Source organism: Pimephales promelas, chromosome 20 (assembly GCF_988280905.1).
Source record: "Pimephales promelas chromosome 20, fPimPro1.hap1.1, whole genome shotgun sequence".
NCBI classification, from domain to species: Eukaryota; Metazoa; Chordata; class Actinopteri; order Cypriniformes; family Leuciscidae; genus Pimephales; species Pimephales promelas.
The window spans coordinates 5,513,528-5,531,278 of NC_142788.1; the positions used below are offsets into that span (position 1 = coordinate 5,513,528).

Sequence of the window (17,751 nt, forward strand, 5' to 3'; positions counted from 1 at the left end):
AAACACTACATTCAGATTCACTAATCGGAATGAATTCAGTTAGATTGAAACAAAAGGTGTGCATGTAAACAATGAATGTCAACTGCAGAAAGCAAAAGCTGAATCCCAGACATCGACGGCCGGACATGTCCAGGAACCCTACTACTCGGCTTTCTCCACAGAACAAGAGCCTAGCAAGTGCTAGGCTAACAAGTGCTAGCTTAGCTTCCAAGCTTAGCTTCCAAAAAAAGATGGCTGACTATGTGTTCATTCTGTGAGTGAGATCCACCCTCTATAGGCGAGTTGAGAACATGCAGGACAGACAGCCCGTTCTCATCCCAAAGCGCCATATACTGTAGGACGCTTTTGCAAAAGCGTAAATATCCAGTCTTTAGCCTCTGGCGAAAAAAAAATCTTCAGATGACGCAAAATGATGATTTTTGCGCCATCAAAGGTTATTTTCCAGACAAAAAAATACATAAATCTCATATGAGGGTGGAAAGCACAGTAATTTGAAAATCTGAAAATTTACTCAAAGGTTAATGCTAAACTTCTACTCAAAGGTTAATGCTAAATCCTGAAGTATTTCTTTAAGGAACAACAGAACACTCAGATGAATGGAAGTACAAGAGGATAGATGTTTGATGTACAATCAATCTTGACATCCAAGCAGGATCTGAGCATTGTTGCACTCTGGGCAAATGTCAGTTATCTATTCCTGTCAAGCACTACCTTAGCAGATGACTGTCTTACTGTGGAGTCAAACGCCTGCTCTCTACTTGCAATGTGTTGGTGTTCTGCCAGGCCATTGTTTGTGTTGCTCTTTGTCCTGTGAATCTGCTGCTTTAATGCCATGGGCCAACATCAGAGCACATGAATACATCACCAGATCCCCAGAGAAAAAGCAGTATGAAAATAATAATGAAGTCGACATGAAACACTATTTGCAACCCATTTTTTCATCTGTAATATCACAGAATGAAAAGAATAGGCCTTGGTGATGTCAGTCAATAATTTTATGGTGATTGTTCACCATTAGACCAGTAACATATTAAAAGCGTCCTGATATTTCGAATATTTTGATATTTTGACAGATTAGATTTCACCCCACTATAAAAGCATTCTACACATTTAAGCATTCAAAGCCTACTCCCTCAGTAAAAAAATAAAAAATAAAAAAATATCATGCTTTGCCTCATATTGTTATTTGAGTTGTGTTTCAGATGTGCAGGATTCACACAATTTGTTTTGCAATTCACACAAAGCTTTCAATGAATGCATGGACTGAGTTACATGGTTGTTACTCTTAGAAAGAAGCTGTTGCTGTATTTTCAGAACTGCTAATGCAGAACTTCAGAAGTACTAATGCCAAACATTTGAAGCCATATTTAGTCACACATCACCAGTACAGATGTCTTCAATGCTGCTCCTGGCAATCCACTGCCCTGTAAATCAGCTGCTTCAGGTGTTTTTTATAATAAGGGTTGAAACTAAACTCTGCGGGACAGTGGGTTTCCATGAGCAGGGTTGAAGACTTCCTAGTGGGAGCACTAATAATCTCTCTGTTGAACCCACTCTCGCTTCATTATTTTCTTTTCATTTGTAGGCTGAAAGGGCACTTCTCCATTCCAGTGCAGTGATTGGTTGCTGGCATCAGAGGGGACACAAACAGTGTGGTCCACCCTTCTTTTCGACATCAAAGAACTAGCGGCGACGAAAGCTGACTGTGTTGTCACCTCTCAAAGGGAAACCAAAACTAGGACCGCAGATACAAACCGTAAACAAAGCAGCACTAGATTACCATTTTGAATATCAATCACGCTGATCACTCTCTTTAAGTCGTTTCTGTGGATCCGTGTGAATGGGGATCGTTTTGACAATGATGTTGCCTTTATGTGGAAAACTCAAAGGAAAAACTTTTCGTTTTAAGCATATTGTTGTCATGTAAACACACCCTTAGAGGGCCCAAGTCCCTCCCCTTCCGGTCGACCACCATGGGACCTTATTTCGGAAAAATATTGCATGGTAGTCAATGAAGTTGTACTAGCATCTTTATCTGATGCAATTGGATATTTGTTTGTGCTAGTCCACCAAGATCCAATGAAATATAGCAAATATATCTATATGCAAATATAGTTTTAGTCAGAGAAGGTCCCTGCCATAAAACTAGGCCTTGGAAAGTGCTGTTCATTTCAGTTCTAACATGAATAATCCTCTTCTTCTTTGTAGACCTCAGTGTGTGTAAGAGACAGACAGGGTCAAAGTGAGATTTACTTGTCAGCTGTGCCAAAAGCCAGTCCTTGAGCTCTTCACTTTGTGCACAAGTGTCTGTTTGAGAAGCTGTTTAAGCTGCTTTGAGGAGACTTCTCTGGAACTCTTACTGACTGAAAGCAAATCGTTAGAAAATAAACCCTGTTAAACTGTCTTGTTAGGGCAATTTATGGATGTTAGAAGTAATCTAATGTTCAAACACACTGGCCTCCATTACTGTAATTAACACAGCAACTAACTCCAGCACATATTAAGGTTGACATTTCTTCTTAATGTACAAATTATCCATAGGGATCTTTTAAATCTGGCGTGCTAACTCAGCAGAAAAAAAGCAAAATTTATCAACACAATCTTTTGCAATATTAGCTTTTATGATGCAACATAAATCCACCCCTGCAAAAAAAAAGAAAAGGAAAAAAATATTAAGATCATCTTAAGTATACTTAAGTAAAGTTCTAGTATATTTTACATAAACTTTATGTAGGAAGTATACGAAAACTTTTTATTGTGTAAAAGTAAACTTGTAAGTATACTTTAAGTAACAGTGGTGAACTTTGAGTACAAAACTAGTTTACAAGTTTGTACTGCATACTACACGTGACTTTTTAGGTATACTGATACCCAGCCAGCACACCCATGTGGATAGCCATGGGTTTGACCTGGGTTATCTAACTGCGGCCCAGATGGGTTTGACCTGGGCTATCTAACTGCGGCCCAGATGGGTTTGACCTGGGCTATCTAACTGTGGCCCAGATGGGTTTGACCTGGGCTATCTAACTGTGGCCCAGATGGGTTTGACCTGGGCTATCTAACTGGGGCCCAGATGGGTCTGACCTGGGCTATCTAACTGCGGCCCAGATGAGTTTTACCTGGGCTATCTAACAGGGGCCCAGATGGGTCTGACCTGGGCTATCTAACTGCGGCCCAGATGGGTTTTACCTGGGCTATCTAACTGCGGCCCAGATGGGCTTGACCTGGGCTATCTAACTGGGGCTAAGATGGGTTTGACCTGGGGTATCTAACTGGGGCCCAGATGGGTTTGACCTGGGCTATCTAACTGGGGCCCAGATGGGTTTGACCTGTGCTATCTAACTGCGGCCCAGATGGGTTTGACCTGGGCTATCTAACTGTGGCCCAGATGGGTTTGACCTGGGCTATCTAACTGCGGCCCAGATGGGTTTGACCTGGGCTATCTAACTGTGGCCCAGATGGGTTTGACCTGGGCTATCTGACTGTGGCCGAGATGGGTTTTACTTGGGCTATCTAACTGTGGCCCAAATGGGTTTGACCTGGGCTATCTAACTGGGGCCCAGATTGGTTTGACCTGGGATATTTAAATGCAGCTCAGAAAGTTTTGTCTGCAGTTTCCATATAGATCCCATTTGGTTTAGCCCAGATAATACAAACACTTAACAGAGTATTACGTGTAACACTGAATCAGTGTTGGAGTTAATGAGATAATTATACGATAACAAGCATAATCACTGAAGGACAGACGGACAACAAGAACAGAAACTACAACTAACTTCCAGTCACAGCTTTAGATAAAATTAATTGAAGATAATAGACATCAAATCTCTCAAGATCTCGGCAGAAGATTAAACAACTTAAACAACTCCATCTTCACCTATTACTTACCAGATAAACTTTATTTCTACCATACATCTAGAAAAGTTATTATTGAGAATTAAAAGAGGTTTATATGTTGATGTTTTATCGGAAATAATAGTTTAAAGTCACCATTATACAAATCATTTTTTGCTTTAATTGGCCAGTTTGGCTCTTGACTTTTAAATGTTAGTTTTTATCTGGCTGTTTATTATGGCAAGAACAGCAAGAGGAAACATGATGATGTTGGTTGATTGATGAAAATAATCATCTTGGCATGGCTTAATTCACTGATCTAATGTCTAAGTTTTATATTGTGTCATACTATGTTATTAATTTCAATTAAAAATTATTGCTGTGATTCTACAGCAAGAACTCCTGTGAGTTTTACACACACAGGGACATTAAGAAATAGCATATGAATCTCAACAATGGTAACATGCTTCATGCCACAATGCATTCTGTGAGCCATGAGTTTTGGATGATGCACACAGAATGCATTGCAGCATTGATCATGTCACCATTGTTGAGATGAATACACTCATTCTTAATGTCTCTTTGTGTGTCTAAAACTCACAGTACCTTCCTTTTTAATCATCAGTTTATCTGGTGAAAACTGTTGGATCTCATGCTGTAGAGTCACAGGGTGACTATAATCAATGATTTTAATGAGATCAGCAAATACGGCCACAACATGATAATCACATCTGTAGCAACAAATAACCGACATTATCTGATCACATTTTGACAAGATCTGATCCCTTCCTGTTTTTGCCTATATAAACACAGTTATAGAAGCCAGGTAAAACTAATGTTCAAGGGTCAAGAGCCCAAATAAACCAAACACTGATCAACATAACAGTGACTTCAAACTCAGATTCTAAACGATGCCAACATGATCTGATCACATTTTGACACGATCCGATCTCATCCTGTTCTTGCCTTTATAAACACAGTTACAGCAGCCAGGGAAAAATAATGTTCAAAAGTCAAGGGTCAAGACCCCAGCTAAAGCAAAAACCAATCAACATAATGGTGACTTCAAACTCAGATCAGAATGATGGTCAAAACACAATATACTTAGACCTTTCTGTCAGTATAAGTCATGTATATTTCGGAGAAGTACATCATATCAGGGTCCTGCCCTGACAGTCTTGTCTGTTTTGTCTTTGTCTGTTTCTTTGCTTGTTTTGTGCTTGAGCATGGAGCAAGGTTATCTTACCATCAAACATATCCTGAATTCTCGGATGATTTAAATAGTTATTTAACTAACGTTTACTGTATTGTAATATACTGTAGATAGATAGATAGATAGATAGATAGATAGATAGATAGATAGATAGATAGATAGATAGATAGATAGATAGATAGATAGATAGATAGATAGCCACCAAACAAAGGAAGGTCTGCAACTCCTCGTTTGACCACAGCGTATTCTTCCGAGTTGCCATAAGTAATTGCACAGGAAGATGTTACCACCTGCTGGGCATTGCTGCCTGTCGCACCTCCTCCAGTGCCCATGGGTCAGCTGCAGGGTCATCAGCCAGAAACCACCGTTCACCAACGTTTCGCTCCTTTAATTCTGGAACGTCTCCTGGTGGCGGAGCAGTGACAGGGACGTCTCCCTGTCACCCCCTGCAGCTGATAGCTGTCCTCCCTGCTGCTGTTATCTGGGGTTAGCTGTTCTTCCCCCAACACCTATCTTTCCTCCTCAGCCAGAGCCAAAAGCTACCTTTCTCTGCCTCCTCTGCCAGATCCTTTGTTGCCCTCCTTAGCCTCCTTCCGGTCACTCCTGCTTCCCTCAAGAGGTGTATAGTTGACACCCCAAGGAAACCTCGGCATCCGACCTCCACTGGGTGGACGGTCATCTTCCAGCCAGCCTCCCGGCACTCGGCAGCAAGCTCTGAGTACTTGGCCTTCTTCCGTTCGAAGGCAGCCTCGATACCCTCCTCCAGTGGTACAGTGAGCTCGATGAGGTGCGCTGATCTCGCCTTGGATGACCACACCACTATGTCTGGCCGGAGAGATGTGGTGGTTATCTCCGTGGGGAACCGGAGCTGCTTGTCCAGGTCGACCCTCATGTCCCACTCCTGGTTGGGAGAGAAGGGCCTTGCTGTTTCTCTTGATCTAATGCTTCTCCTTACCCCTCCTTCCGACACAAAGATGGTGGGGTCCTCTGCTGATGGTGGTTGTTTGCTACACTGTCGACACTCCTCAAGTACTTCGGCTAGCTTTCTCAGGACCTGATCGTGGCGCCATCTGTAGCGTCCCTGTGAGAGAGCGACCTTGCAGCCTGCCAAGATGTGCTGGAGACTTGCGTTGGGAGCATTGCAGAGTACACAGGATTCTTCATTCCCAAACCACTGATGGAGGTTTCGAGGGCAGGGAAGTGTGTCGTAGGTTGACCGAATAAGGAAACTAAGTCTTGCCTGTGGGATCTTCCACACCTCTGACCAACTGATGTTCCGGTTCATGATTCCCTCCCAGGTTGTCCAGCTTCCTTGTCGACCCTGCGCCACGGCCTTGATTTTGTAGCGATCTTCCTCCATCCTCGTCACCTCTGCTACCACCATCTCCTTCCTTTGCTTGCGATTGGCCTTGGACCAAAAGCGTGGCGTCTCTCCCCATCCTAGGCCTGCTCTTCCTACCTGAACTCTGCCCATGATCTCCCGGTGTTGCAGCCGACTGACAGCTTGCTCGACCTCAGTTTGGGCATTCCACTTGCGGCCAGTGGGAACCTTGGCATTTGCGTTCTTTACTGACTCGTCTGTGGACTCCCTCAGCTCGAGAACCAACCTGGTCTTTTCTTGCATGTAGCCCAACTGTATGGACTGCAGTGGCAGCTGCAGCATGTTTTTCCCAAATAGACCGGTTTCAGATAAGCACCGTGGCAACCCCAACCACTTTCGGATGAATGAGTTGGCTTTTCCGTCCATCTTACTTATAGTTGATGAGGGAATCTCACTCATTTTCAGGGGCCACATCACCCTCCTGTAGAGTATAAACTGGTAACACCAGACCTTAAACTTCCCAGGGAGTTGGCTTTGGTCGATCCTTGCCAGTCCGTCAGAGAGCTGCTTCATGACGGTTTTCCCCATCTGTTTGTCAGATAGGTCTGCAGTGTACTGCCTCCCCAGGCTTTTGATTGATTGCTCTGATAGGAGTGGGATATTTTCCCCTCCAATGGCGAAGATGATATTGTCATTTCTGACTCCTCTCCTGAGGGACAAGCTCCGAGACTTGGAGGGCTTGACCTTCATCCTTGCCCATGACATCAATTCGTCCATCCTCTTCAGCAGTCTTGATGTGCATGCTGCTGTCTGAAGGAGGCTAGTGACATCATCCATGTAACTCCTCAGTGGGGGAAGCCTCTTGCCAGTTGGGAGTTTGATCCCCCCAACCATTTGCCTTGCCCCGATGAGGATTATCTCAAAGGCTGCTACGAACAGTATTGGGGAAATAGTACACCCCATCGCAATTCCTACTTCGAGCCGCTGCCATCCGGTGGTGAATTCCTGGAGGGAAAAACACATCTGCAAGTTGCTAAAGTACTGAGCGACAAGGCTCTTGACGCAGGTGGGCATGTGGAAAAACTCCATAGCATAGTTAATCAGCTGATGTGGAACTGATCCGTACGCGTTGGCAAGATCAAGCCAGATGACATGCAGGTCAGTCTTCTCCCGCTTGGCCTTCTGGATCTGGTCCCAGATCATAGTGGAGTGCTCTACACATCCTGGGAAACCTGGAACTCCTGCCTTCTGGCAGTTGGTGTCAACGTAGCCATTCTCGAGCAGATAGTTGGTCATCCTCCTGGCTAGCACTGAGAAGAAGATCTTTCCTTCTACGTTCAGTAGTGCGATGTTCCGGAATTGGCTAATGTCTTTGGAGTTTGTTTCCTTAGGTATGAAGACTGCTACCGCTCTTTGCCACTCAGATGGGATGATTTGCTTTTTCCAGGCAGTTCTCATCAGATGCCATAGCAGCTCTAGTACCTTGGGGCAGTTCTTATAAAGCTTGTAGGGGACCCCGTTGGGACCAGGTGCGGAAGAGGACCTTGCCTTCTTCACGGCTTGCCTGACTTCGTTGAGCTTGGGGGGCATGATGTTGAACTCAGCCGTTGGCTTTGCCGGTTGGGGCACGTATCCTGGAGTTCCTAAGGGGACGCTCCTTTGTGGATCACTGTAATGCTCTTTGACATGCTGCTCCAGTTTCTCCCTGGTGGTTTCTAGCCTGCCACTCTTCTTTTCCTCCAGTAGTTGTCTGGCATGCCTGAAGGGATCCTTGAAGAAATTGGCTCGCTCTTTCTGCTTCCGCTGGCTGCGCTTGCGGATGCGTTCGGCTCTGCGAAGCCCGGCTAGCCTTTTCCGGACCTCCTCCCACAGGACTTTTAGACCCTCTCTCTCTGCGTGGGTTGCCTTCCTCCAATTCTTGCGGAGTTGCCGACGCCTTTGCACAAGTTGGAGGATTTCCCTTTCCCTCCTTCCCTTCTCTCTCCTGGCGGTCCTTTGTTTGGGGACAATTTCGCCAAACCTGTCTTTGCAGGTCTGGTAGATTATGTCTCCAATTGTGTTAAGCTTAGCCTCAGCCCCTCCACGCAGTGATCCCTCTAGGGTCTTGATCAGGTCGAAGTCCAACTTGCGCCATGCCGCTGCTTCATTTGATTTCGGCCACTTCAGCTTGCTCCTTCTGGCTGGTTCTTTGGTCTCTTCATTTGGCTCTGTTCTGTCTGGCATGTTGGGAACTGGGCCTTCATGCTCACGTAGAGGCTCAGCCTCCACCAGGGGACCTTCCTCTGTGACTCTCATGCCTTTAGCAACGTTGGGTCCTTCGGCTCTGTGGTTTTTTCCCTGGCTTTTGGTCCTTCTTGTCTCACCTGCTGACGCAGTGCAAGGTTGCTGTTGGCCTTTCTGTCCACACTTCGCTTTCCCCTGATGGATCCGTAAGCCTCTAAACGTGGTCACTTTCTCCCATCCACATGCACACTTTCGGAGGATCTTCTCCTCATTTACTGGAGTTCTGGCGTTCTCGTTGTCAATGTTCATTGCCGTCGTCACCGTGTGGTCTGTCCTGTTGGGCCCATCTTTCATCCCACCTCTCGGAGGGCCCGCGGGTTGTTTCTCATTATGTTTCTTTGTAGTTGGATTTGGGTGTCTCTCTCTCAAAAGACTAGTGGGTTAGGTAACTAGCCACCCACTCCCGGTGCGGTCTTTCCCTGCTGCCATCCAGTCTTTCCTGGCTGTCCTCCAGTCTTCCCTGGACTCCAACTGCCCTATTCACAGTAGTCACTGGGTTCACCAGAACTTCAGTAATTGCACAGGAAGATGTTACCACCTGCTGGGCATTGCTGCCTGTCGCACCTCCTCCAGTGCCCATGGGTCAGCTGCAGGGTCATCAGCCAGAAACCACCGTTCACCAACGTTTCGCTCCTTTAATTATAGTAGTAAGTTTAGAAACTATCTCTGGCCAAACTATTTAAAATTAGCGGGGTTATTCTGGATACTCCATCTGGTGTGTGTAATGATGACGCAGTGAATGGTGATGATTCTCTCTGACCAATCAGCTGTCGGCATTGTTTTCACATCACATTTTAGTACCGGCTCAGCTCGCCTCAGCTCGCTCAGAACCTCGCTGGAAGTGATACAAAAAAAGTACCCGAAAGCAAGTACAGGTACAACTTTTACACTGTGGAAAATCAAACAAAGGCGAGCCGAGCCGAGTCGAGCTGGTACTGTGTAGTGGAAAAGCGCCAATAGATACATAGAGTGAATAAAACAATGTGTGTGTGTGTGTGTGTGTGTGTGTGATATCTGTTGCACCTATAAATATATTTCTATAATAAACAAACGTATATATCTTACCGCACATTTACATACAAAATGGTAATTAATCTACAAATAGTAGAAGCAAAAGTTTAACTATAACTGTTCAAACATTACCTTCTATAACTATTACTGTCCACAATCTGGTCTAGCATGCGCTGAACACCTCTGAAGTAATCTAATCCTGGAACAGATGCTGCTCCTGCGCAGGTTATGTTCAGAGAGTAACTTGCTATCATCCAGGTGGTGCTGCACATTGGTGGGGGTTGAGGAGACCCCCCCCCTCCCTTCCTCCATGTAAAGCAATTTGAGTGCAGAGAAAAGTGCAATATAATTGTAATTAATTATTATGATTATTATTAGGCTACTTGCATACCGTTAAGGTTCCTCAAATACTCTGCTCACTTTATTTTATATTGTGCTTCTTTTCCCCGTTGCTGGATTGTTATCTTCATTGTGTGAGAGCTTTTCTTGCTTGCCTACAGGTCTTTTCCCTGTCATTTCTAGTTTTGTAATTATTTCATTTATATTTTTCGGTGCACTTGTTTTTTTCTTTTATTATTCCAGTCAAATTCCAGTTTTTATTTTGCTCTTGTAATCCAGTGCCTTATTTTTGGTTTCTCTTTAGATTTTTATTTTATTGCTAAATAATCTTTTTTTTCTCTCTCTAGGTCACTGCAAGGTTGTAGCTGTTTTTGTTACTTGATGTTTGCTAGTTCCAAATATTCTAGAATTTTATTCCTTTTCTTTTCTTTTTTTTCTTTGCTAGCTCCAGTATTTTTTTTTATTTTTTTTTTTGACTGTTCCCAACTCACCTTGTTGCTAATAAATATCAAAATCCTGACACAGAAAGTGTTTTTCTGAGTATATAAGTATATAAAAAGTTGACAGAAAGTATACTGTCTTATTTTTAGTTTAAACTAAGCATTTAAATAGCACACTTAAAAAAGGAAGGGGACCTACCCACTGCTTGGGGAAAGAAATGTGGCAATGATAGCCACACAAAAAGCACATTCAAGTCAATCATTCTGTATGAAGTCAGATGATTTGAACAGTTATTGCTACACTTTGGGTCTATGTGAAGATTAATTACCATTTTTGATGTAAATGTGATCTCTATCTTCATTATCCTCATTTATATTATTTATCTGTGTAGTATTATTTTCATGTTATCACTGTGAAGCTGCTTTGATACAATCTGTATTATACAAAGCGCTATATAAATAAATGTGACTTGACTTGACTTGATTAATAAATTAGACTTCATGATGATCAAGTTTAAAGTAAATATCATTGTTACTCGTAACTTATAATTTATATTCTTTATTACAGGATATTCTCTGTTCCAAAGCGGGAGCACTGTTAGCATGAAAGCCCGCCAGGAGCCTGCTGTACACTTACATAAATGGTTTGAATCAAGCTTAAGGTGGCCCTTAATCACATTCTGGTTCAAATTTGTTGTAACTGTATAGATTTATCATCTTGGTGATGGAGCACTGGAATCATAAGAAGCAAATTAAACCTAAATTTATATATTTTATAGTATTATCAGCATAACGATTTGAGTGAATTTTGACTTGTAATTTACATTTTTTAGAGTGACATTTAAGGATTGCTTTGCACAGAGCATCAATCTACTACCTGCCTTCATGAGCACAGGATGATAAATTACCCAGGGAAAACCTCTGATCCCTTGTTAGCTTTAGGGTTGGAAAGGCTGTCTGCTTCTATAAGATGGGTAAAGTCTTACAGAAGAAATGTTTTAACAGATGTTAGACTTAAGGACCCTGAATAAATTCGGTGATACTAGTTTTGGTAACAGTTTAAATAAAGGTCTGTCATTAAGAAATAACGGTAACGCTTTAGAATACTGTATCTTACTTACTGCATAACTAATAAGGAATTAATGAATAACTAATAGGTAATTCTTTATTAACACTTAAGTCACTACTGTTAACTACTAAGGAAGATGTGTTAACTAATCAGTATGTAATATAATTTTATGATTGTGTTAAGTATCAGTTAGTTAATCAATAGCTAATGAATTCTGTCATACCTCCCGAAGAACTACTATTAATTATCTATTAATTAAGGTTAAAAAAAAATAACTATGAAGTAACTACTAATTAACAGTCATACACAGTATTTAGTTTGTCATTCTTCAGCACTAATAAGAAAAATAAGTGCAGACATTTACCTTAGGCTATGATCTGCAAATAAGCAAAAACATCTCATGTATATTACACCTGATTATTATACTTTGTTCTTATACATTTTAAACTTCTTTTGCACCATTCAAGTTCCGGCAATATGGCGGTAGCCACATACACTGAGCCTGGGTTCTCCCAAGGTTTTTTCTCCATTCTGTCACCTGATGGAGTTTTGGTTCCTTGCCACTGTTGCCTTTTTCACTTCTCTTCGCCTTTGTCGCAAGTAACTGTCGTGTATTTTACAAAGGTTTAGATGATTACGTTAATATATATAGGCTAATTTTTTTTATTTACAGTAAGTTTGATTTGAGTCAGAAGTATGTGGTAATTCTTTATTAATTACTAATGGGTTCCCTATATTGTCACTTTAGAATACTGTTTCAGGTTCTAAGTAATTCCTGAAGGACTATCTAATAATTATTTATTAATTACTAATAAGTTCCTTATATTTTTACTTTAGAAGACTGTTTCAGGTTATAAGTAGCCTAATTCCTAGATAATTAATTTGATAATTATTTATTAATTACTAATGGGTTCCCTCTATTGTTACTTTAGAATACTGTTCCAGGTTCTAAGTAATTCCTGAAGAACTATTTAAAAGTTATTTATTAATTACGAATAAGTTCCTTATATTTTCACTTTAGAAGACTGTTTCAGGTTATAAGTAGCCTAATTCCTAGATAATTAGTAGATAATTAATAGTAGTTCTTCGGGAGGTATGACAGAATTCATTAGCTATTGATTAACTAACTGATACTTAACACAATCATAAAATTATATTACATATTGATTAGTTAACACATCTTCCTTAGTAGTTAACAATAGTGAAGAAGTAGTTAATGAAGAATTACCTATTAGTTCGTCAATAATTCCTTATTAATTCTGCAGTAAGTAAGATACAGTATTCTAAAGTGTTACCGAAATAACTATGCAGGAAGTAATGCAGAACTAGTACTACATTAACACTACACTATAAAAAAAAATCGTAATTTGAACGGTAAAATACAGTAACAAAGCAACGGAAAAGACATGCTTAACAGTATGTACACTTATTATATACCGTGAAAAACTGTAATAGCTCTCACGGGACATTTTTAAGTAGTTTTACAGTAAAAGACTGTTAAATGTATGGATTTCACTGTAATGTTTGAACTTAAATATACAGTAAAAAACTGCCTGCCAGCTGGTTTAAAAGTGTTTTACCGTAAAACAAAATATGGTAGTAATATTTTAGGTTTACGGCAGGGATCTAAATATTACAGTAAAAAACTGGCAGCTGTAGTTGCCAGTACTTTACCGTAAAATATATGGTAGAAATATTTTAATCTTTACGGCACTGAACTAAAGTTTACGGTAAAAAAATGACAGATTGTTGCAAGTGCTTTACCGTAAAAAAAAAGGTAGTAATATTTTAGGTTTAATGGCATTGAACCTCAGTTCATGATAAAATATAAATAAAAATAAATAAAAAAAACTGCCAGCTATGGCTGCCTGTAATTTAAAAAAATGTTGTATGTACAATTTGTCATAAAAGATATTATTGAGAATTATCAGAGGTTTAGACGTTTATGTTTTATTGAAAATAATAAAGTTTGCAGTCACCAGTATGAAGATGAGTGTTTTCTTTACTTGGGCCCTTCGCTCTTGACCCTTGAATTTTAAATTTTAACATTTCACTGACTGCTTTAACTGTGTGGTTAAAAATACATTTGTTATGACATAAAAATCATAGATAAAATGTGATTAGGTGTTATTAGCTTTTTATTGATGATGTCAAAAGCATCATATAGTGGCCTATTGCACTGATCTTATACAGAGTCTTATCTTTAATTGTATGAAGAATGTTAAACACTAATATATTTCACATTATTGAGTATAATAGTTCTGTGACATTATGCATGCAAGCTAGCGACAATATGAAGAACTTTAAAAACACACAATGTACAAAAAAGACTTTAAAACATAAACTGCATGCTCTAGACCAACACATACATCAATAATCAGTGTTTGAATCTTGCAATGGTGACAGTCAATCAGATAATTCAGATAAAACTCTGAACTTCACTAAACAAGTTACTAAAATGTTGCAACAATTAAAGCAGATAATAATAAAAAAAGAAAAAAACTGAGGCAAATCAGCATAATTTATTCATGCTGCAATGAATGCTGGGAGATATTGCTGAGTTTTGATTGATGGATTCAATCATACACTGCACTTTTATCATCACCATTGTTGAGATTCATACACTGATTTTAGATGTCTGTGTCTGTACAGTAGTTCAATCTTATATTGTGTGCAGAAGTCTTAAGATCATAAAAATGGTGGATCTCATGGAGTAAAGTTATTGAGATACTTCATCAATAATGTAACAACATTATCAAAGATAAGACTCTAAACGAACTCCATGAATGAGGCAACTACATGATGATTATATACTTTATCAATACACAGCCAACATCACCTATCTCATTTTCTCATGATTTTCTTGCCATAATCAATGTTTTTTTTAAAACAAAAAGATACAGCAGACAGAGAAAAAGGGTTAAGGGTTAGAGTCAAGGGTTAAGACCCCAATAAAGCAAATTCAGAACACCATCATGGTAACTTCAAATGAAGCAATAATTCATCAACATCTAAACCAGACCTGTAAACGTCTGACAGAAATAAAGTCAGTCTGGTTAGTAATATTTGAAGCTGGAACGGCTGTTTAATATTCCTCTGATGAGATCTTTACAGATTTAATGTCTTCTTTTCAGTGAATTTCATCTAAAGATGTGGCTGAAGTTAGTTAAAGTGCTTGTTGTTTATCTATATTGACATTTGATGTTATTTCATTTAAAAAAAATATGTTTCTTTTTAGTTTTTGTTATCAGTTATGTACATTTGGGGTTTATATTACATTATAGATTGTTTAATGAATATGTATGGCATTAATTGGAGTCATGTGAACTTAGTAATGGTGAACTTAGAATCGTAATGTTTTTGTTTTTTTAACCACCTGTATTATTATGGTGGTTATCAGTATATTATAAAGCTATAAAGCATATTTTAATACTTTTGTGAAAATTAATAATATTTGTTGGCTAATGAAACTTAAAGGGTTGTCCGGTATAAACTAAAAGAATGCTACTGTATTGTAATGGTAAATTACAGGGAACCACAGCTGATGTTTTTATTTTTTTTTTAGCCCGTAAGGTCACAGATTTTCTTTACATTGTATTTTTTTTTCTTAAATGTAAGTCCCGTAAAACATAAAAGGTTGGAAACAAGCTTAACTAATCAGTAATATCAAATTTAAGAGATAGTTCCTCATTATGTAGACAAAAATTACTTCAAGCAACACTAAGTAAGATATTTTACCTTAAAATATTGTTTCCAGAACTGTTTCAGTGGTTCATCCAACCCGATCTCACGGGAATTCGTACGAATTTTACGAGGTGGCTAATTCGTAACAATTTGTACGACCTCACTCGTACGAATTAGTACGATTTAGCTAAATCGTACATATTTTACGAATTAGCCAATTCGTATGAATTCGTACGAATGACCTACCCCTGACCCCGCCCCTAAACATAACCGTCACGTGGGTTTAGACAAATCGTACAAATTTGTACGAGTGAGGTCGTATGAATTAGTACGAATTAGCCACTTTTGAATCATTCGTACGAATTCGTACGAATTGGTCGTGAGATAGGGTAGGTTCATCATGTCGTAACAGGGTGAGAAGCACTTATGCCTCCGCATTGCACTCCTATCTGTAGTTCCGCATTGCACTAGTATTTCTGTAGTTCTACTAAAATAAAGACATAAGAAAACTACAAATTTGACTTGCTTTTCGTCAAGCTTTACAATAGTCATTATTTTGTTTTTCTTCATTTCTGATGAAATACATCTCATCGCAATACTCATACTTTCATAAAATCATGCAACATACTCTACCTTGTCTGTGGACATCATTCATTCCAAACCCGGTGCTGGATAAACAACGAACGTGTGAGCAACTGCGGTAGGCTAAATTATTTACGACAGCGGTAATGGACAATTCCGCGTCCAACCTGTAGGGCGACCAAAAAAAGTTACTTTAGGAGGAAAAGTTACTTTAATGAGATTAGCCTTATTAATTACTATTAACTGACTGACAGAACATAAAGAACATTCTTGTGTGTCTGAGATAGAATCAGTCATCCTTTTTACTCGAGCATGGTCATAAAATGCATCACTAATTACTATCTAGTAATTCTTAGGAACTACTATAAAACTGTTTCGTCGGATCCTTACTAAAAGTTTACGTGTGCCCGAAAGCCAAAATGGCGTACGACAAAAAATATTCAGATTTATAAAACCATTCGTACGCCAGAACCTGAGCAGAATTCCCTTTATAAATCCCAGTCAGCCGAAGATTGTGCGAATGTTCGTCTCCTCTCCGAAATAACCATATATGGAGCTTACAACGCCTAGTTTAAATATGCATATCCTCATCTGCATATCATTTGCATCTGATTATTCATCCACGTGACACCATGTTAAGGTACAAGACAGTCAGAAAATATTAAATACAGATGTGCCGTGTCACAACAAATTATTATTATTATTTTTAGTAGCCTTGTTTTTGAATGAATAAATCAAATAGTATAAAATACATTGCAGAGAAAGATTTTCTCAATCTTTTCTACTGGCCAAATAGTATTTTTAATTTATTTATATTTTTAATGGAAACAGATAGACATGGCTGTGCATTATTTGCATCGAACTATTTTCTCAGACAATCTGCTATTATCATGATTAGCAATTATCTCTAGTTAAAACATTAAAATACAGCATGCCAGAGGGAAAGGGTTTAAAAGCATTGCATCCACAACAAATATATATTTGTATTTATTGAATATAATTTTTTTTGTAACTTCTCAGTAATGATTTCATGTAGTTTAAGTGTTTAACTCCATTAATAAGAATGGCATATTTAATCCTGACGTTTATATCAGAAGTAAAACAATTCTAAAACAATTCAATTCTTTCATTTATTTAAAGTGTTATTGAGAACATGCACTGTATTTATTAGGACTCATGAAGATTTACGATTTTTCTTAATCTGCTGTTAGATTATAGGCTATGTGCGTAAACGGCCCAACGTGCTTGCTGGCGTGGACATTTAATAAGGAATGGATATTGGCTTCAAGTGATAGGCTTGGTGAGTGAAATTATATTCGTATGCTATTATCTTTCTGTAGCCTATAATTTTCTTTAGATTTTCGGTGTATAAGTGAAAAAAAAGACATTTAACTCCAGCTCACCGTCGGTTTTGCCAAGAATGAGCGTAGGCCTACGCACGGCTCAAAGTTTGCTTAAAGGTGCGCACATTCTCACGTCAAGTTTGTTTTTATAGATCACAACCTTTGCGTGGAAACTGGCGTGCGTACGTACGTTTCCAACCCTGTTTTGTGTGTAGGCACACTTTATAAATGAGACCCCAGGAAAGTAATGGTCCGGACCACGAGTAGTCCCTGAAGAGTGACTGGTTACTTGAGTAATTAGTGATGTATTTTATGACCATCTTCACAGCAAAAAAAAAAAAAAAAAAAGATAATCTCCAAGAACTACTAGGGGATATTCAAATGAATTAACCAATCAGTAATACCCATGATCAGCTCTACCAAATGTGGATGTTTTTCCACTAAGAAACAAACATTGTTATTATGTTTATATTGATACTGTGAAGCTGCTTTGATGCAATCTATATTGTAAAAAGCTCTATATAAATATACTTGACTTTACTAGTTATCTGGACCATCATTTTAAAGTGAAAAAGCTGTTTCTCACTTTCCAGATCACTAATAGTTCCTGAAGAGTGATAACACTATAGTAA

The 17,751-nt window shown here is 39.3% G+C and overlaps 1 protein-coding gene across 2 annotated transcripts in view; it reads right to left on the reverse strand.

Moving 5' to 3' along the window:
* The window catches only part of opn7b (opsin 7, group member b), a 188,803-nt gene that overhangs the window by 116,686 nt on the left and 54,366 nt on the right, over positions 1 to 17,751 (reverse strand). Inside the window, exon 2 of one of the 2 annotated variants that reach the window (XM_089124451.1) lies at positions 15,828 to 15,943. The exons of the other annotated variant lie outside the window; for it this stretch is intronic. Within the exon in view, the coding sequence (XP_088980577.1) occupies positions 15,828 to 15,845 (18 nt within the window). The 5' untranslated portion in view covers positions 15,846 to 15,943. The remainder of the gene's footprint in view (positions 1 to 15,827; positions 15,944 to 17,751) is intronic. 2 annotated transcript variants of the gene reach the window in all.